The following is a 22,482-nucleotide window of genomic DNA, read 5'->3' on the forward strand; positions in this document are numbered from 1 at the left end:
TGGGCGCAAACATTATTTCCCCGGTCATATGATCAGTGTGCACTCGATTTTCAATCTCAGCTCCCTTGGGAGTATACAACCCAAGCTGCTTGTGTTATTTCTCGTGAACTGAAAATGCCTTGTTGTAGTTGATACCCAGTGTATGGTGGAAGGTAGTAATCTCCCAAACCCTCTGCCTTCCTTGCGACTAAGCTATAAAGTGGTGAGTGGGTGAGTGAGTGAGTGTGCACTGATGCCGCGTTTAGCAATACCCGAGCAACATCAAGAGCGGGCACACCAACAGTTTGCGGCGTACATTGTACCCGGGAATGAACAGGATCACCGATGTGACGAATAATGAGTTTTAACCACCGGACTAACTCAACGCTTCCTTAAGATAAACATGAAGGTGGGCAGCTCTGGTTATTGGCTCATCTTAGGTAGATTATACTTGATATGATATCACTATTGCTGGATCCGAGACACCCTATTTAAACCCTTTTAGGGACCTCTGTTGACAGACAAGGACAACCCATTGCGCATCTTATATATAGGGACGGTAGGGTAGCCTAGTGTTTAAGGCGTTTGCTCGCCACGCCGGAGGAACAGGTTCTAATTCCCAAATGGGTACCATGCGTGAAGTTCATTTCTGGTGTCCCTGCATCATAATGCTGGAATATTGTTAAAGCGGTATAAAACAATACTACTCACTCTCTAATGTAAAGAGGCGGGAAAACCTTAGCGACAAATAAGTATAAGCTTCAGTCAGACATGGACACCATCAGGAGCAACATTGAGGTAAAGATTTTCATCTTCCACTCTGAACCTAGTGGACTCAACCCTGCGAGGCTTCTCCAATGCACACGGAACTACCGTGTGCAGCATTTATATTCTTCCGTCAGCCAATCACAGTTCGGCTTTGGGCAGGCCAATGAGAACAGGTCTAACATTTGTGCTTTACAACAGGCTGCTTCCACACGTTGATTTCCGTTTTTCCAGACAGAGATATGGTTTCGGCACAATGAAAGGGAGATTACTCTGAAGCAAGGACTTTCTTCAATGAGATTTAACATCCCGATTCTATGTAGCTTTATCACTAAAGGCAATCGGAACGCAGCGTAACCTGAGACATGTATTTGAAGAAATTCGGTCTAGCCGTAGAATTCTTTACCTAAAATGCAGTTTTGATTTTGGTTGAATACTCAGTTGATATTCATAACTATTTCCACAACTTATTAAACCTATAATACCCAGTAACAACGACTCGTGTCAAATAATGTCATGTGGAATAGGGATCGTCCCGTAGCCATCGATTTTTCGCAAGGGTCACGCGACATTGGTAACGATGCACTTATCTTTGTATCAACACCAAGTTGAAATACAGGTATATTATTCCGATAATTCTTATGAATTGAATGTACTTTGAAAAAAATGATTTTATAAATAGGGCTACCACGTGCCACCATGATGTAACACCACCATGCCAAATCCAGGTGCACGTGATGACGCTTCGTTGGGTCGACAGTATGAGCTGTTCTCTGAAGATGCATAATCAGTGGACTGTGTTTGAGACAGCCACAACCTTAATCCGTGTCCAAACCTATCCGTACTGCGAAGAGTTAACGGCGCATTTGGCGTACCAGCGAGGGTTGGTGACGCTGCTTTAGAGACGTTGAACCTAATCTCCTCAAATCCACACCAAAAGTGCTTAATCAGCATGTGGTCAACATGTTTGTGGATGCTATCGGAAGTTCTCTGTGTCCTCGGTACTCTTTCGTCAGCACTGACCGATCGACCGGAAGCGGTCTGTTGTCTTAGCCAATCGCAAATTTAACTAAAAATCCCCTTGGCACATCTCAACCTCTGTATCGTGCCGAGGGCCCCGGGACGTGTGCAGGGAGGCACCAGCGTGTGAGCTCGGCACACAACGAATCCTGATTAAACACAGACTATCATAAATAAGATGAACCACGTGTCCCTCAACCTCAACAGACAGGGGGGGTATTTGACAAGAGCTTGTGGAGGGGCAACGAACTGAGACAAAACACGTTCGACGTTCAAGCATAAAATCAGCTGGCATCCACCAATCTTCAAGCTGTTCCCTGACAACGAGCAAGATGGTAGGAAGTAGACTCTTCGGGCTCATTGTAGCCTTCGTAGCTTGCGCCTTGGCAGCCGACTACTTCGCTGATGAGAGAGCATGTCTCAACATCCAGCCTGGCTTGTGGGTGAGGGACGAAAACGACTGCATGGTCGCCCACCAGTGCGGCTTCGACGCCGAAATTGTTCAGTCTGTAAGATGCAACGCCAGCCAAGTGTGGTCGAAACTGGCATCAGCCTGTGTCTGGGAGTGGGACCCCGACAGGGATGACTGTAACGGCTCACCACAAGTGCCCATCGCCAGTAAGTACACGACGACGTCGACGGTGGTCGCTATTGTCTTTTATACTAATTTAAACCTGAAACGTCGCTTAAATTCACTTGTGAACACATGTGCTTATAGAAGTTCGGAATGTATAAAACTCTAAGCTGTGAGACCAGATTAAAAGTATGATGTATTGCTACTTAACGAAACTAAGAAATCAGACTCAAGGAACCGTCTGGTTTTAATTACGCAATTAAGTTACGAAGGTTCTTGAAAGTTTAACGCCACCGCTGTAGGTGATGTTTACCCCGACGTTACTGAGCCTAGATGTAGTAATCGCTGCACCTAAAGTTACGTGCCATTATCTACTAAAGGGTCTTTGAAAAATTAATGATTTCTTGACTCGGAGGTGTTTCGATCATTTTCATATAATATTGAGCTAACTTTCTTCTGTGACACCCGTACTGATTTCCCAATTCGTGTTGACACTAGAACCCATTTCCTCAAACGTATCGGTCCGGAAGCGTGTGTATCTGAACAAGAATGCTCAGTAGAAGTTTATTCAGAAGTAATATAGGCGAAGGACACAGGTTACACATTGAGAAGTATAGGGTGAAAATGTACACTAAATGAAGGCTATAAACTGATAAACGTTTTGAGATGGTTGCATTTGATATTAGCATAAGCACATTAATTTGGGGGATTGTTGACTATTCATAGCATTTTAAAGGAAAGTACAAGCGTCGCAATGCTTGATATTTATTACAAATGAGTATGAAGTGATATTCATCTTTATAGATAGCAGTTTACAGATATTACATCATCCCTCATGTCTTGCTTCTCCAATATACCAGCTCCTATTCCTAGTTTATAAAAACCCGATCTAAACTGGGCAAGAGCCCATCTATGTGTCTGATAGTTGACTGTGTGGGAAAATGGTTCAACACCACCATAGGTTCAAACAACGGGTATCCATCTGTTCATGTGCCCTTTAATAATGCACAATGCCAATCTTGATGACACGAAACTTTAAGTCTACCTAAAAATTCAATTAAAAATAACGTTTCATTTCGACCCATCTGTTCTTGCCAAACAATCCAAACACAGACCTGCAATGTATGCTTCATCCTAGATGCCCAACGTTTACAACCGTTACTTTCCAATTGTACAATCGTATTATCATATTTCTTGACATAACGATCATTTGACATTTTTAATATTTTACACCAATATTTATTAGACATTTTGAAGGTTTAAATATACAATGGATATCTTCCACATTCGCTTCGCACCATACCCGTGCTCGTTGGTTTCAGCGAAGTGGTAAACGTCTGAGACCTGCATCACTTGGGGCTTTCCTCCCACATTAAGCTGACACGCCGTGATATACCTGAAATACTGTTAAAAGCGGCGTTAAACCCAACTCACTCACTCATCACTATTCCAGGAATAGCGTGGTGGGTGGAGAAGTATCTGCAGTGGCCGTATTTCTGCGCTGCTCCCTGTGAGCGATTTTGATTTTGGCTTGTCTATACGGAGCTTGTCTATAGTGTGTTCCTAATACTATCAGATTGGCACTCTACCCGATCCAAGTCTGCATCGTTCTTTATAATTATGCTTTAAGATGCATGCGTCGTGATCTAACGACAAATGCAACATGATTCACTTCCAACTACACTTGCCTTCAGACACGAGTATTTATAGTTTAGTTCGTTCAACACGATGTTAATTATCGAGGTGGTAACGAGACCGGTAAAGATGTTTGATATGGCCATTGCGCTTAGCAATGGCGGCCAAAATTCCGTACTCTCTCGATGATTCCAACCCGATTTTTAAGTACATAGAAAGTTGCATGTTCGAAAACGTAAGTACACATATATATGAAGCAAAGTGTTTTAGGAAGCGGGTCGTGTTGTAATTTTCGTGGGATTACGACGCATGGCAGGATTGTTAGTGTGGTGTGTTCCAAATCAAATCTATTAGGAAAACGCTATGGAACAGTCTATAGCAATAAGTCAAAATCAAACTAGTTTTTAGGGGACAGCACAATGATACGATTAACGCAGCTAAGTTGCGAACGGATAAGCCATTGGTCTACCGTCATCATTAAGATATTTAAAGCACTTTTGATATATCTGTATCAATAACGCAAACACTATAAGTATATATATCCAAGTAACACTTTGTATTTCAAATCTGGGCAAGCAAGTGTTGTGGCGAGTTCTAAGAAAGGCAAATTTCATTGGCACCTTCACATTTCCTGTAAAAATAAATATATTATCAATCAAACTGCTAAACGGACATAGACATTTATTTCAATATACTCCTTTTTACTTTACAGATGACCCCCGATGCAAGAAACAGACCGGAAACAACCCCGACCCCGAGGACTGCTCCAAGTTTGTGTCATGCGCAAACGGCACTTTGATCGCCATCCAGCGCTGCGGGGATGGAACGCTCTACTTGCCTAGGAACAACACGTGCGAGTTTGCCCACAACGTCGTCAATGAATGCGGACCAAGGAAAGTACCTGAGACCATTGTCATCAGTAAGTTTCTTACATCAGTCTATAATTGGCTTAATAGGAGAAGCAACGTGTATGTATGAAGACCTAAGCTTGTTGATTAATGCAGCAAAAGTGTAAATAGCAGACAAGTTGTCCATCATATTTAGTGCTTATTATTACATTATAACAATGTCATCTTATTCGACCTCAAAGGGTATTAATCCTTTTTGTAAGCTGATGATGGCACTCTGTGGTACCTTGTACTAGCTGAAAAAGGCGCGTACACGACAGTTATGTTTGACGTTAATCGGCAAGATCATGTATGAAATCAGGGACATTTTGATATAGGTAATTCGTACAAACTGTACTGGGTCCCATTCTCAAAACGATGTTAGTACTAAGGTGATCGCAATTCCAACACTTCAACATAGGTTTAAGATCACCGTAGTGCTCAGATCGCTTTGTGGAAAGCGTTCCTTGTCAGCAAACTGATAAACTTGATATCTAACAGAAATAACGATTTATTACAAATTACATGGAGGCAATGGCCACGTTTCACAAAGCAGACGTGACACTTGGGGCCATCAAGTGGAGCATTGGTCTCACAGACCGCCACGATCCCGTGAAGATTCCGGGTTAGCATTGGTCTTCAGCAACCAATGCTTGCCGTAAAAGGCGACTATGCTTGTCGTAAGAGTGAGTGAGTGGGCTTGGTTTAACGCCACTTTTAACAGTATTCCAGTTATATAACGGCGTGTCAGCTTAATGTGGGAGGAAAGCCCGAAGTGATGCAGGTCTCAGACGTTTACCACTTCGGTGAAAGCTTGTCGTGAGAGCGGACTAACGGGATCGGGTGGTCAGGCTCGCTGACTTGGTTGACGAATGTCATCGTATCACAATGGGTTGATCGATGCGCATGATACCAAACACTGGATTGTCTGGTCTAGACTCGATTATTTACAGTCCGCTGTACAGTGCGGCGTTAAACAACAAACAAACAAACTTACCGCCACCAAAGCTAGACTATAGATATAATCAAGTCCTAATGTATGTAATGTTCTCCGTGGCACTGAACGGGATACTGGTTTCTGGGAGACAAACTTAACACCGTCAATATTATGGCAATGATATCATAAAAGGGGCTATCAAATACTAAACACGTGTTTTTTTCAGGAGAGGAGGACCCCCTGTGTGCCCACGACGGACAGGTGCCCGACCCCGAGAGCTGCAGACACTTCATCCTGTGTCAGCATGGGCGTCGCACACAGAGAATCCAGTGCCCCCACGGCACCTCCTTCTCTCCATCAGGAAGGAAGTGCGAGTGGCATTCCTCTGTCGACTGTAACGGGAAGGGACCCTTCTAATTGCCATTAAGTGCATCTGTCTTCTGATTGGTTGGCGATCTTCGTGATCGGCAGCCATATTGTTTCTGTCTCATTTTTGAAAGTTCACCGCAAACCTCTTGATCACACATTTATCGAAGCCAAAAAATGCATTTATTAACGGGATCAATTTGGTGACCTAAAATATCGCTTGGTTTTAACAAACAGCCTACTACCTTTTTCGACAGGTTTAAACATACGTGAAATTGTCACTGTTGTTAATTGCTGCCTAATACCTGACGGACGTTTTCCATACAGTGTCATGTTTCATCCTGTCACGTGTTCTGTGTACGAAGCTGTGCGTGGCGGTGCCCGGAGTTTCCACGCACCATGAGTGCCATCTAGTCACCACTGTAACTGTTCCCATACCCTTGTGTACATGCGAAGTCTTTCGAATGTTTGATTGAGTGAATTGCATCTGTTTTTGCTCATTTTATGAATGAATAAATATTTGTAATTATTTTAATCTGTCTTTTGTTATTAATGAATGGGGACGGCGGGATGGCCTAGTGGTTAAGTGTTCGCTCATCACGCCGAAGACCCGGTTCTATTCCCCACATGAGTACAATGTGTGAAGCTCACTCTGGTGTTCCCCGCCGTGATTTTGCTAAAAGCGCAAAATACAATTCAGTGTCCATTCGTTAATCGAAGAAGATTCGGTGAACATACGGTGGATCTCTTAGTGTTGCGTCTTAAACACTTACACATGACTATTTGTCAAATATTGTTGTAATTATACAATGAAGCAAGGATAGGGCCGTGGTATATGGCTTTCTTTGTTGTAACTTCCTATAGATGTACCAATAATTGGTTATCAAACTCAACGGTCGAATACCAGATTCGTCTCGAAAATTACCCTTGTCATATTGGGCCCCCTTGTCCATTTAATAAGTTGGCCAACAACCTGTCACGTTTGCTTTCCTGTGACGCTTACACACCTGGACGTGACTGAAATATTGTTCACATCGGTGGTATACACACTCACTACAATCAAACATGGGGGATTCCGTCAGACGTCAACTTAAACCTTTTTCTCTTTACACAAGCTTTTTGATTTTTCACCTGTATTTCCCATGTGTTTCTGTAAGCGCCACTGAGCAGTTGCATGTAGCCCAAAGGCTAGGGACTATACAAGCGCGCTATTATTACTTAACACGGCGACATGAACGTGAATTCCACTTCAGTGACTCCATGACAAAACAGCTGTAATATTCATACTAAGACTGGTTTCTCGGGGGTTAGAGGTGAGGTGAGGTGAGGTGGAATGAGTTTAACGTCGCGTCCAAGATTGTTGCACTTATGTAATGAGTGAGTGAGTATGGTTTAACGCCTCTTTTAGCAATATTCCAGCAATATCTCGGCGCTTGTAACCACTAGGTTACCCGACCGCCCCTGCACTTATATAGCGACAGACGTGTGTGCATGCACGTGTGTCTGTGGTGTGTGGCTGCTTGTTGGTTGGTTTGTTGTTTAACGCCGCACACAGCAATATTCCAGCTATATGACGGCGGTCTGTAAATAATCGAGGATGGACATCATGAGCATCGATCTACGCAATTGTGATACGATGACATGCATCAACCAAGTCAGCGAGCCTGAGCACCCGATCCCTTTAGTCGCTTCTTACGACAAGCATAGTCGCCTTTTACGGCAAGCTTGGGTTGCTGGGCTGCTTGCACAAGTCGGGACAAATGCTTATTTTATAGTGCTATCCCACTGAGATACCACGCCGCAGTTTAACATGAATACCCCACTCAGACACAGTATACTCCGAGCCTACCAGGCCTTGTATTAGCCCCTTAATGCCGAGCACAAGACAGGGTAACAAAGATAAAGATAAGATAAGATAATATTTTATTTGCGTGTCACGCAGTATAAAAAAACATACATTCAAAGTACATAACAAAATATAAAATATACCACCCGGCCAGTTGGCCTATGAGACACGAGAGATAAAAAATAACTCAGTTTTATGTAAAGAGATTATACTAGTATCGTTTAGTGAGATACAAATGCAAAATATATACGAACGTGTGGTAACAGAACTATTTTATAAGTACTTATTTGAAAATGTCCCATTGTTAATATCTGTTGTAACTGTTGAGGAATCCTTTAAGGAAGAATACCATTAAAACAAAATATATTTAGACTTGTATAAACATGTGGTTAAATCCTATAAGGAAGAGTAACAATTACTTATGGATCACAAGTGCACTATTAACAATGCAAGTTGAATTTTTCTTCTTTTATACATAGCAGTAACAACTGCGGCTAGGGGAATAGCTAGAGTATTATTCTGCATAACATATATAAATTGGTCTTCTGGGGTTAAACTTCTTAGACAAGTATGTATTGGAGGAAACAAATGAGAATAGTCATATCGTAGATCAGAGTAGTATTCACATTCTGTGAGGAAATGTACTTCGTGTTCGACACACTGTCGGACACATAACCTACAAGTACTACACGTAACAACAAGTACGTCTCTTAACGTCTTTTGGTATGACGCGGCCGGGATTCGAACACCGGACCTACCGTCTCCGGGTTGACGCCCTACCACTAGACCACGGGGGCGGTCCTCGGCTATTTGAGGAACCGACTGCACATGCGCGGTCAGAAAGTACTTTTGATAGCGTCAGAAGGAGATATGTTTTACATCAAGATAAACACTAGTCCAAAGCGGTAAATATTTCCACACGTGTCTTTTTGTCTGTCACATGATAGGGTGGACAGCAGGGCCCGTCTCCAAACACATTTTGGTGTCAACTGATGTCATACGAGGATTGTTTTTCTTGTTCCTCCATGATCTATGATAAGTCTTTGTCATCTTGCTCCCGTACAGCACACTGTTGTCAAACATCTTTTCATTCAGTCTACGACCTCTTCCTAAATTTACATTTGCAACGACCCCTACTTTGTACGACTTCATCAAATAGCCTACGGTGTTCGGCAACAGAAAACACACGTTATTTCCTTCAAGACTGTAAAACGTCAAGCTGAGTGAGTGAGTTGGGTTTAACGCCGCTTTTAACAGTATTCCAGTTATATCACGGCGTGTCAGCTTAATGTTGGAGGAAAGCCTGAAGTGTTGCAGGTCTCAGACGTTTACCACTTCAGTAAAACCCACGAGCACGGGTATGGTACTGGCAAACCTAGAAACATAATCGGGCCGAACCGGGATTCGAACCCACAATCATAGGTTTCTGGCGTGCCCAAGTACGCAACTCGGACGTCAAGCTGAAAATAACCCTTTATGTAGAAGATAAGCATACTGTGTTATCAATATACAGCTGGGTTACCTGTAGATTTAAACGCTTAAACTGAATTTGAAACCGAACGCGCAGCGTGAGGTTTCAAATGTTCAATTTGGAAATCGAGTAATTTCCAAATTTATGGTAGAATACATATTCTACCATGGATTTGAAATAAAGATTCTACCGTGAATTTGGAAATTACTCGATTTCTAAATATAAAACTTGAAACCTCACGCTGCGCGTTCGGTTTGAAAAATTCCATTTAGCGATGTTAAATCTTCAGGAAACCAAGCTCTACTTTGGAAAAACAGTATGGTTATCGCCAGTTACTAAGAGGCCGACCATGAAATGTTCTGGGAGAGTGATGTGTTTTACCTAAAAACTTTAATTGTCATAAGATGTCCTGAAAAAATACTTGTTTCTCCAAAACTTACTGATTGCAAGCAAAGACAGAAAAAGACATTGAATTGTCAATCACGAGGTAACAGGCAATCAATTCGACCACATCGAACAGTGTGTGGAGCCTGGGGTCGTGGAACAGGGCCAACAGCTCGTTACGTAAAACCATACCCTTCACGTCAAGACAATTCCGTTTCTTTGTCTCGTGTTCTCTAGAAAACACCTGCTTGTATTAATAATCATATTTGTCAAATTGTCAGTGGGATAGGATTAACGCCTTTTTAAGGAATATTTCACTGCGTGTCAACTGTATATTTATTTGTTTGTTGGTTGTTTAACGCTGCACTCAGCAATAATCCAGCTATATGAAGGCGGTCTGTAAATAATCGAGTCTTGGCCAGACAATCCAGTAATTGACATCATGAGCATCGATCTACGCAATTGTGATACGATGACATGCATCAACCAAGTCAGCGAGCCTGGCCACCTGATCCCGTTAGTCGCTTCTTACGACAAGCATGGGTTGCTATTCCAACCCGGATCTTCACGGGTCGTCAACTGTATGTCGGAGCATAGCCCAAAGTGCTGAACCAAAGAAGAATAGAGACAACTTACTAGGAATTATGGATTACCTGTTCCTCTTGCATTAAAATGTTGCGACTTGAGAGAGGGATTTTCAACAATAATTCTGAAGGAGCGGATAACACCCGTAATTCAGAGTCGTGTATTCTGTTAGTGTGTTCATATATCATGGAGCTCTGCGTCTCTCGTCTACATCTACTCAGCGTCATTATTGACGGGTCACGCAGATAGTAAGAGATAAAAGTATTCAAAACACGTCGCATTTTCAACATCCAAGAATGCAATCCGGTTGCATCTGGAACGAACCATTTTATACCCACATTGACTGTTACTTGGCATGTATTGCACGTGCATGGGCTCAACCACTGGTTGCGTTCAGGCGTGTGTTTAGGGTAGTTCTTCCTTTCACCTTGAATATTGCACTTTTCATTGTTAGTAATAGTTGTCCTCTTTCCAGTTTCATAAAATCATCCAACAGTGTAAAATAGGCATAAACAACATGTTTTGAACTGTTAATCACATTGTCCACATACCGACCTGCTGACGCTTAACATATGTTCTTGTTTGACACCGTACGCACATTCTCCAAGTTTATCATTCTGTTGAGGCATTATGACGAATCATTTAGATCTGACGTCGTCCATTGTCCATGACGCCCCTCTCACATCCATGACAGTTTCTCAATATTGCATAACTTTTGAAAGGGGTAATCAGATATGCCATTCTATGTAAATATACACTTGACATATTATGAGAATCAGTTTTGTGTATGATGGAAAGACAATAAATATATCCCTGTTAAACGTTCAGTATGGTATATGAAACAACCCCAGAGAATAACCAGTCTGGAGCATGCGCCCGAACAGATTTTATTGGGCACAAAATACAAAACAGAGAGATAATTGCATGAATGGATCACTGAAAATAATGTCGTATTATGTTACCTCCAAAGTCAAATAGTGCCAATATGTATATAAACAGCAGAGGATTTACCCTGGATACCAGAATATTCCTCTACGAGTTTCTCTTGGCGTTACTCTTTGGACTTGACTAAAGACTGCTCCAAATTTATGTTTTTAGTAATGTACCCTTTAATAAAAACATTAGCGAATGTTTTTTCAGGCACAAAATTCTTAGGATGTTCTAAGAATCTAAATGAATAGGGACACTCTGTCAAGTGAATTCCTGAGACTGGTTATTCTCCGATTGTCAGCCAGACTTTCCCATAACAATTCCTGATATATGGGCTAGTGGGGATAAACTATGTTTGATAAAAAAAAAGTGCAGAAAATCTGCTCTCATAGAATATATAGAGGTTATCACGCGAGTGTGTTTGGGGATGGTAAATATCCTGCATTAGGAATAAACGTTGTATTTAGCGAGCCTTGGCGAGCTAAATACATAGTGTTTATTCCTAATACAGGATATTTACCATCCCCAAACACACAAGCGTGATAACCTCTTTATCATATAATGTCATTCTTTAATTCTGCGCTTCAAAATCGCTTTCCCTCACAAACATTACCGAAACATTGCGAGTTTTCCTGGAATGCGCGCATTAATATTTATTACGTCACAGGGTAAGTGATGTGTCAGTCGGACAGTGACAGTAGCCAATATAGTTCCAACTGAAGTCTGTTTCTTATACAGTGGCGAAGCAACATATACGCAAAACAACAATTGTTTTTAATTGCCTTTCGCGGCAATCCATCGGTCTGTCCGCTAGAGTAACTGCCCTTTGTCAAAGGGAAGCTACTCTAACCCTAGTCTATGAGACGTCACGGCCATGGTCAGACGTTGTTGACAGTCGGTCTGTCCTGTCATAACGTTAAGAAGTGTAGTCAGATGTACACAGAGCGACAAAACGAAACAAGGTAACAATTCAAACATATTTCGGCCAAATCCAACTATTTCAATTTGTGGAGAAGGTTTCAAGCCGCAGAGGTCTACCAGTCATGGCTACTGATCCCGCTTGGCTAGGCCTCGTGCCCTCGCAAAATTGTTTCGAAATTGATATCTCCAAAGTTGCCAAAACTTATAAAATGCCTTAGCTACGTCACAGTTAGACACTGATTTTCAGTATATTAGACTGTTCTTTTGATAATGATAGCAATTATCCCTGTAGTTTATCCAGATTCCCGATGGTTAATTCTAACTCGATTGCCGAATGACGAGGGCGACGCCATGTTTGTTTATAAACAGTGAAAGTAGTCCCTACTTGACCTTTGATATTTGCATCTCTATCCGCATATGACCCCAACGGATATCGTTTTGATCCGTTGGCTTTATCCTGCCGAGAAACCTACCGATTATATGATAATAGTCATTATCCAGAAGTTATAGAACTTGCTTTTTGTCTACCTGCTCCTTGCATCTTTATCTTATAGTTGAGTGAGTGAGTAGGGTTTTACTCTGCTTTCAGCAATATTCCAGCAATATCACCCTGGGGGACACAAGAAATGGGCTTCACACATACCAATCTGGGGCATGCAGTATGTGTGGCTGCTTGTACTAGTCCGGACTAATGCCATTATATAGTGCTAGCCCACTGAGATACCATGCCACAGTTTAACATGAATACCCCACTCAAGACACAATATACTGACTCTGAGCTGACCAGTCCTTGTGCCCCTTATGCCGAATGTCATGCAGGTTAACAAGTACCATCTCTGAACGTCTTTAGGTATGATGTGGCTGGGGATTGAACACCCATCCTTCCGCTAACTGGACAGACATCCACGGTCCAGCAATGTGGGCAATTGAACCAGGCCTTATCTTACCCAGCGAATACTTCCTCCACTAGGATGCCCCAGTCCCACTGCTTGTTAGAGGTGCTTTCTTGTAGGGAGATTTCCATGTAGGTCCCAGAAAAACAGCAAATATCCACTTTGATCCTATTTATTTCTTAATGTGGACTTTTCATCACAAATCAACAACACACTCAACATACCAATATGGGCTTCTCGAAAGATCTTTGTATGAGAAAAACAAATAAAAAATATATTGTTTGAATTCAAGGTGTGGACAAAGCATAAGGATCCATTATGACTGACAAGATCAGCATAATTTAAGAAATGACCAAATCTTTTAAATAGATATCATTATGAAAATTATCAGAGGTGTTAACATAAATGAGAATTACACAATAATTTTCATAAAAATATTTCAAAGTTTTCAAAAACCTTAAAATTTGAGATTTCCAGAAGGCTAATAGGCCCTGATCACATCAAGTCCTTTTGTTCCAAATGAAATGCGTAAATCTTCATTCAAACTTTAAACCAGTCCAAACACTAGCCTGGACACAGTTTCTGAGATGATAAAACTTGAACTATGTCAACATGAACAACAAATCATACAACATGCTCATTCTACAAGGGAAAGGAATATGCCATTATACACTCTCTTAATCATGTTTCAGTATTCTCTTGTATCTTCTATCAGATGAAACTGAAAACAATGAAAAGCTTGAAAGTTACTAGAAGCCAAATCTCCAGCAGTGTCTCCGATTATCTGGTACCATCAACCCACACCCAGCATCTGTAGCTTCCACAACAACAAAGTCCAACCCTAATGTGGTCAGATAATCACAAATACTCATCGACATGCTTGTAGGGAGTCAATATAAGAGTTGCATACTGGTAGTCTATAAAGATTTATACAAGACTCCTAAATACTTCTCCCCGTTATATCAACAGCTTGTACATTTCACTCTCCGACACTAAACTTCACTCCAGAGCACTGCAAGCCTACCATCATGGTAAATATGCAGATAAAGTAATGATGTGTTGACAATTGACCACATAATCCCCCATTAATTGCCTCTGCTAGTAACAGCTAGTAACAGCAGACATTTTGTTGTTTGTTGTTTAATGCTGCACTCAGCAATATTTCAGCTTTATGACGGCGGTCTGTAAATAATCGAGTCTTGACCAGACAATCCAGTGATTGATCATGAGCATCGATCCACGCATTTGGGATAGATGACATGCATCAACCAAGTCAGCGAGCCTGATCACCCGACCCCGTTGGTCGCCTCTTACGACAAGCACAGTCACGGGTCAGCAGATATTTTGGCCACCTTACCCCCATTAACTGCCTCTGCTAGAAACAGCAGACATTTTGGCCACCTTATCCTTCCATGGCGTCCTCTCATTGCAGGCAGGAAGCAAGAGGAAGCGGCAGCTTCTGTGCAGTGATTTCTGACAACATGATCAGCACACTGGGGTCATACAATCACATATAACGTTATCATGGTTATTACTTCATCATCAACATCGTCGTGGTAACTGCTACAATAGTTAGCCTACATCACTTCCTCTAGGCTTCCAAATGACAAGCCGACAAAATGGTGATGTTTGTAGCTGCCATACAGAGATGTGAAAACTGAGGGCTGAAAACTTGAGCTCATGGTGGACAGTGACTAGTCCGGTCATGGTGATAATCCGTCAAGCAGTGGACCTGCCCATATCAAAGAAACAAGATGGGTTTCATATCCCATCCGGCATGTTAGTTTTCAGACAGACTAAAAAAGTCTCGAGTCTGTCAAGATATCTGCAGTACATTTGACAAGTTGGAGCCAGCACACAGCCAGCCTCCCTGTGTGCTAGTGGGAAATATTCCACTCCTGAACCCATGCTGATATCTTATCCAGATTATCTTCCATTTCATCAGGGGTGTTGCTGGGCACCTCATGAACAATCTCTGGTTTGTAGGCTTCACGAGCCTCATCCAAGATGGTTTGAAAAATTTCACATTGAATATTCTCTTCCAACTTCTTTCCACTGTAACCTCTGAAAAGGAATAATTTAAAATTAACAAAACTCTTATAACTTCTCTTCTACTTCAAACTCTAAACAGAAGCTGCACGGTGACAAAACTTTCCTTTATAAATATTAAGTAGCCTTGTTTCGAAGACGCCTACATGAGGTACTGGTATAACACCAAGCAAGGGGTACTTGTATAACACCAAGCAAAGGGTACTTGTATAACACCAAGCAAGGGGTACTTGTATAACACCAAGCAAGGGGTACTTGCATAACACCAAGCAAGGGGTACTTGCATAACACCAAGCAAGTTGATACTCATATAGGGTGATTTAAGGTATTCCCTGCATAATGGGAAACTTCCAGTGAAAACTTCGAGGAACACCAATCTTTCCGAAATCGGCAATGTTTGAGTGACGTAATACTGAGTTAGAGGTATCCCCTGTAAGGTAGACAAAATGGCGGCTGACACAGACCGGTGTGACGGATTCAAGAAGAAACAGACAAAAAATCCACCAAAAATTGTAAAATCAATCAAACGAATTGATCATAATTCCGATGTTGGCCATGTTCGCTTTGGCAAACCTTGCAAGGAGGTTTGTCCTCTTTTTCACAATATAAAACTTGGCAAATACACAAACAGAGACAGATGGGAGGAAGGACAAAGGGTGGTCGAGTTCGGGGAACTTCTCTCCAATCTTGTAGCTTGCATGTACTGTAGATTGGGCCCTAGTCCTTTAACTTGTATGAATATAGTAGGGGAAATGAGAAAAGGACTTAGTGGTTATCAATATGTCAAGTGCAGTAAAGACATGGTAAAGACGTGTGTTTATTTGCATGAAGGAGGGGAGCTTGGGTCCACTGTTTATTTAAACATTTACAGAGCCCCAGATAAGCTTTTGGTGTTGTGGTTATTTTACCCATGCATTTTAAAATCATTGGGTATCAGTAATTCTATCTGGGTATTCAAATTTCTGTTACCCACTAGTTTTTACACATGTGGGTATTTAAGTTAAATATTTAAAAACACTGTTCATCTAGTCCCTGCAAACTGGTGTCATGTGGGTTTGAGAGCTTTATAGGACTAAAAAATACCACGATACTTCCACAAGAAAGTGTGATGGCAAATGAGCATGGTGTAACTGTCATCGTGGAGTTTGGCAAGGTTGACGGAATGCCCGTTTATAATTTCAAAATAAGTTGCTGATTTGCTAATCGAATACGCAGGGTTACTTCACAATATTTTGATGATCATACCAGTTTTATTTTTGTAGCGTATCTGTAATGTTCGTTGCGTATTTGATACGCTTGGATTTTATTTTACTGCGTATTTCTGCATTTCTGATGCGTATTTACACAGATATGCAGCTTATCTGGAGCTCTGCATTTACAGATCTTTTGACTTAGAAGTTTGCATGTATCTGTACACTCACATGCAAAACAATGTAGCCAGTGAGCTACACAATCTTGTTCCTACTTGTGATGACTTCATGTCTTTATTTGACATTTCATGAAACAATATGCCATAGATTTCTGATAAATAATGGTAAATTGTTTTTCATCTGGTTTACTTTTATTGTATGGTCACTTCAGATATTTTTAAAGAAGGGTTTTTTGTAGATCTATGTGTCTTGTTTGTACTTCCAGGACAATTAATGCAATGTCTCACACACAAAAAAGATGTGAAACAACAAGCACTTCAGAACTGTATACTAAATTACTTGTTTACATGTTGAATGCCTTTATACACTACATCAGGATTGAATTTACTGCTTCTGTAAACTGACATAATTTCGATGCTTATTTATATCTGTTATTAAATGTTTATAAAAAAAGAAATACAAAGTTCTTTTGAACAGAAATACCCCTGTTCAATGATTTTGAATTTTGTAGAAAGTGGGGTATGTTTATAAAATTTAATGAAACAGGTTAATTTAATGAAACAGGTTAATGTAATGAAACAGGTTAATTTAATGGTGAATATGAATGAAACTTTAGAATACAGGGAAGGAGGTAGATAATAAAAACAATGCGTTTTATGATTTTTAACACTGCCCAATACACAGGGAATACATAAACTATAGAAGTGATTGCATGATGCTAGAACATCGCCATGCTTACATGTTTAATTCATACAAGAAAATACAAAATTATATAGCTCGCATAAACATATATCCTCAATATTGCGCAGGATTGCGCACAGTAAACATGATTTAGAATTAGAGTAACCTTCTTAGAAGCCTTGAAACAAACTGTTTCCTTTTTAACCAATGAGAAAAAGGAAAGATGTTGACATCACTTTAATCTTACAACAAAGTATTTTAACATTACAGAATTGTGATGCATGTTTGTGTCCCAGAAGATATTGTAAAGAAAAGATCATCTTTCACTACAGGTGATGACTGTCTGCTTGTTCAAAGGGAAGTAACTCCCATGGGGACATTCAGCTGATGGTCCTGTCTACCAGTAGTTGTACTGATGTTTCATTATTTAGATCATTTCACAAACCTTTTTTCCAGTCTTTCGTACAGTTCGTGGTTGTTTGTCCTCAGTACAATGACAATATCAAACCAGCGTTCCGGGAAGAAGTCGCAGCCATGATAGTCCACCACATTCCTGCCTGATGACATCACCTCCTCCAGTTCATCGATCACCTGACAAGGATGTGAGTAGGTCAGTTCAGAGATTGTCAGCAATTGAGTGAGAAGATATGTATTTTCACAAATTACAGCACTGCTCTTTCAAAATTATGCAAGGCGATACCAACCACTGACTTCATACATTGATGTTTGTTTGTTGTTTAATGCCGCAATCAGCAATATTTCAGCTATATGACGACAGTCTGTAAATAATCAAATTTGGACCAGACAATCCAGTGATTGACATCAAAAACATTGATCCACACAATTTGGATACTATGACATGCATCAACCAAGTCAGTAAGTCTGACCACTCACTCACTCACTCATTAGTCGCCTCTTACGACAAGCATAGATGCCTTTTACGGCAAACGTGAGTTGCTGAAGACCTATTCTACCCCAAATCTTCACAAGTTGTATTACACCTACAGGATGGCAGCCTGTCAGGAAATCTGCTAACACTAGCCTTGAAGGTTTGAAAAGGACAGTGAGTGAGTGAGTGAGTTGGGTTTAATGCCGCTTTTAACAGTATTCCAGTTATATCACTGTGTGTCAGCTTAATGTGGGAGGAAGGCCCCGAAGTGATGCAGGTCTCAGACGTTTACCACTTTGGTGAAATCCACGAGCACGGGTATGGTACTGACAAACCTAGAAACATAATCGGGGCGACCCGGGATTCAAACCCACAATCATAGGTTTCTGGCTTGCCCAAGGGATGAAACTCTGCACAGCAAATCGCGTGCCTCAGACATTGTCCCCCCACCCACCCCACCCCGAAAAGGGCAGGGACAAAGTCACAGATCTCGCATTTAATTCAGCTACCAAGAACCTGGTACTTTTTCACAAGCATGAATGTATATAGAGGGTATATGCATCACAAAAGTACTGTCGCTGAACATCGTACAGACCCTGTCCTCATCCAAGACTGGGCACTGGTACTTGTCATCCCAGCCATCATACAAGTCATGCTGCTTGGCAACATCGCCGACGTTGATGTAGTTGAAGCCCACCCTCTGTGACACCTCAGACCCCAGGGTAGTCTTGCCGGTCCCTGGAGTGCCTGCACACACAAACACACATCTCTGTATTCACAGGGAACCTTTTTACACCATATACAGATATTTAACTAACTATGCCAGGGAAGTTGCCAAAGAATTATTTTGCCTGGATGGACTGCTTAAGTTCTGTTTTGAGTCTCCCATTCTTGATAAACTAACTTTCATAAATATACTGGCAAAAGAAACGTGAATACCATACATGTTGGTTAAAATATGAACTTCTCGTATTCAAGAAATATTAGATTGGTTTGACACACAAATGAGCATACTGGTATGTTGTGTGAATTGATGCTCATGAACGCATCATGTGACATCATAAAGCCATGACTCGAGACGCACCATTTGTCTCGTGCAGGATTAGCATGTTAAGTTTGAAAATCATGTGCAGCATATCGTGATAGAATAAAGACACTGTGGTAACACTTGACTGATTATTAGTTTTGTCATTAAGTGGTACACTTTGGAAACATTCCTTATTATACATACATGTACTTCTCTGTGTTTCTATGGTTCACATTTCTATTGGCGGGGAGTATATATACCACCTCTGACCAGCATGGCCACCGACACATCTGAGTGAAGTTCCATGATGGTTAGGATATTACTGTGTATCACACTGTCCTCCATAATTGAGGTATGACATCAAAACATTGACGTAAATACTAATTTGGGGGTAAGGTTAAATTGTCAAGCAGTCTATATATACACCTGTATGGTTTAAAATATCACTACCACACTTATTATATTGCAGTTTACTTGCCCATGAAGAGATCACCCATTTAATAACTAAGCTGGTATTACAATGTGTTTAATACCAAACCGGGTGCTTATGAAGTCCGGGAACAAGTTTCACGGACAAATATTGAAAACTCTCAATATCCCTTGGCTAATTCAACGACACTGCGTTGAGATGATAGATCAATGAGGAGCTTATGCAAACTCGATGACCCCAGCAACCCTGTTGCTAGGCTGACGTCACATAGGATTGTTTAGCCGTTTTTTCTTGCAACAAAATTTCACAAATTACGTTACAGAGTCTTGTGATGTGATTGTTAACTTATTGTTGCAGGGGCCTGATCCACAAGGTGATCGTAACGCAACAACAGTTGTACGTCTGTGTCAAAGTATTGGAGTTAAGATAACCTTAGGGCTTCGATAGCTTTGTGGAACCAACCTCTGAATGCCAAAGGTAGGCGGGTGTATGGTACTAAATTAATGTGTCAACATGGCCTTGAGATTTCAATGATGCCATCACATTTCAAGGTATGTTATTATCACATTCAAATCACCATACACCTTGTGATCACAAGACAAGGGAGTCAACCTGTGTTGTCTTTTCATATTACGAATGCAATGAAACTTTCAGACACATTTACTCTGTTAAATGCAATTAACTTAAAAAATTCAAAACTGGAAACTGTTCATCTCTTATGTTATTTCTTGCATTAATACTTCTCTCATTTGAAAAATAGATCTTGAACATTGCACAAAACAAAGTCCAATATTTTGAGAATTTACAAGGTGTTACATGAAGACTGAGTTCCCAGCCTATGGCAAATCATACTGATACAAGAGAGTATAAGTGGTCCACGTGACAAACTCCAGTTATCTGGGAGATCTAGTGTTGTGTTCTGGCAGTTAGTCGTGTTGTGTTATTGGCGACGGGGCGGGGAGGCCGTAACATGGCCTAGTTATAAATTGGACCTGAATAATGACGTACACGAACATATACAAACACACAAAATAAAACCAGCAAACAACACGTGCTACTAAGGCACTATCAATTGAGTTAAAAATTAAAAGAATCTGTGGCCAACAGATTGTGTGCCAATGTGAACCTCAGCGCAACACTAACACATTATCGTACTTTATTGAATGATTGTGTGTGGATATACCAAATTTAGGAATCCCCATTAACCTGACTTGTACATAACAACGTAAATGCAACGAATAAACAACCTGTTATCAAAATATTAGGACCACGTGGATTGCCCTCTGCCATTTTAACTTCCGTTCAAATGTAGAGTAAAGCTCCAAACAGCGCTGCTCTTGAAATAACACACGTAGAAGAAAACACGCGCTGTTGTGGAGCATACATTGCAATTACGATATATACTATTAGTTGCACAACATTTAACAATGATTCTAATCGTAAAGAGCACTTGAAAACGGATATTATTACTTTATTATGTTTTTATTTATGTTTAGAATCATATTAATATCACAAAAGCGTTTGAATGCAATGTTGACACTGTGGGTTTAGTGAAAAAGGTTCATGTACATGGAGTGGCGTAAATGGTTTATTGAGTGTAAACTATTAACAGTATCTAAGTACCTATGTTCTATGGTGTCAACACTTTCGCCCTTGCACGGCATATCTTAAATAGGGAGATCAATAAGGAGAACGGTTTTATTCAACATTGTCACTGAAAGATGTGGAGGGTAACACTCAGCAATACTCCAGTTATAGATATATTACCGAACTAGTGACAGTGCTTGCTGTATAGGGAACAGGTCGAAGGGGCCACACGTGAAAAGGTACAGAGACACCACATAGTCAAAACGGCAGCACTGAAAAGTCAAAACGGCGGCACTTAAAAGTCAAAACGGCCACACTAAAAAGTCAAAACAGCCACACTAAAAAGTCAAAACGGCCACACTAAAACGTCAAAAGGGTCAAATGAAAATATAAAGATAAAGCTTATAGTGTTGGTTCTATTTGTTTGCTCTATTTATTTCATTAATTCAAAGGATTTACAATAAACTTTGATCAATAGTCATCGTCTGAAACTCACCAGAGTAACTGAGACCCCAGCACATTTTAAAAAAAAACCCGCAGGCCTAGTAGAAAAATCTGAAGGCCCAAACATTTTAGCTGATGCAGGGAAACACACTCTTGCAATACAACTTACAAAACACAACCAGTCAACCAGACGCTTAAATTACTGCTATCACACCGAGTTCCCAAAGACTCGGTGGTGAAAGATGAAGCCTATGTTGACATTTATCAGGACATTTTCAGCTTGTAAAACATCTTTGCGACTACATGTCATACACCATTTGAAAGGTTTAATCCCACTGTTTATAAATAAGAAACTTATGTTTATCACATTACTTAAATAATGCTTAATACCAGAGACCATATAACCATCTATTATATGGTCTCTGTTAATACATAATTACTTAAATGAACTGCAGACCGTAAGGGCCTGTTGATATTTAGAACTATGAGCAACGAGCCTGCTTCCCTAAGCATTTGTAATCCATGTGTTGGTTGACAGCACTGATGGAATTGACTCAGTGTTAGAGTGATGGTATAAACATGGAATGAGGATCACGGTAAGCTGCCCTGACTGTTTGTCACTGAGTTATTAAGAGGAGTAATTTACGGCTTTTACATGTTAGGGATACATACTGGATACATTACTGGAATATGTTTTGTGGAAAATATAATGTTTTTATCCCACGCTCTACCACAGTGCGTGCTTATCGAAGTCTTCTAAAAAATGGAACAGTATCGCTGTGTGGAACTTGATAGATCAAAACATCCGCTTG

General features: G+C 40.8%; 2 protein-coding genes across 2 annotated transcripts; one reads left to right on the plus strand and one right to left on the minus strand.

The window, feature by feature from the left end:
• The first annotated feature begins 1,971 nt into the window (after window positions 1-1,971).
• LOC124136939 (probable chitinase 10) lies at window positions 1,972-6,698 on the plus strand. Its single transcript, XM_046503016.2, has 3 exons — window positions 1,972-2,382; window positions 4,686-4,892; window positions 6,024-6,698. The coding sequence occupies exons 1-3, from the start codon at window positions 2,097-2,099 to the stop codon at window positions 6,212-6,214; spliced, it is 684 nt and encodes a 227-aa protein (XP_046358972.1). The 5' UTR covers window positions 1,972-2,096; the 3' UTR covers window positions 6,215-6,698.
• A 6,651-nt stretch (window positions 6,699-13,349) lies between these two features.
• LOC124136940 (adenylate kinase isoenzyme 6-like) lies at window positions 13,350-21,035 on the minus strand. Its single transcript, XM_046503017.2, has 4 exons — window positions 20,887-21,035; window positions 18,778-18,929; window positions 17,739-17,884; window positions 13,350-15,257 (listed from the first exon to the last, which is right to left on the minus strand). Exons 1-4 carry the CDS (start codon window positions 20,927-20,929, stop codon window positions 15,071-15,073), a joined length of 528 nt encoding a protein of 175 aa, XP_046358973.2. The 5' UTR covers window positions 20,930-21,035; the 3' UTR covers window positions 13,350-15,070.
• Window positions 21,036-22,482: the final 1,447 nt, after the last annotated feature.

The sequence above is a fragment of the Haliotis rufescens genome, unplaced genomic scaffold (genome assembly GCF_023055435.1).
Source record: "Haliotis rufescens isolate VD_foot unplaced genomic scaffold, xgHalRufe1.0.p SCAF_1, whole genome shotgun sequence".
Lineage (NCBI taxonomy): Eukaryota > Metazoa > Mollusca > Gastropoda > Lepetellida > Haliotidae > Haliotis > Haliotis rufescens.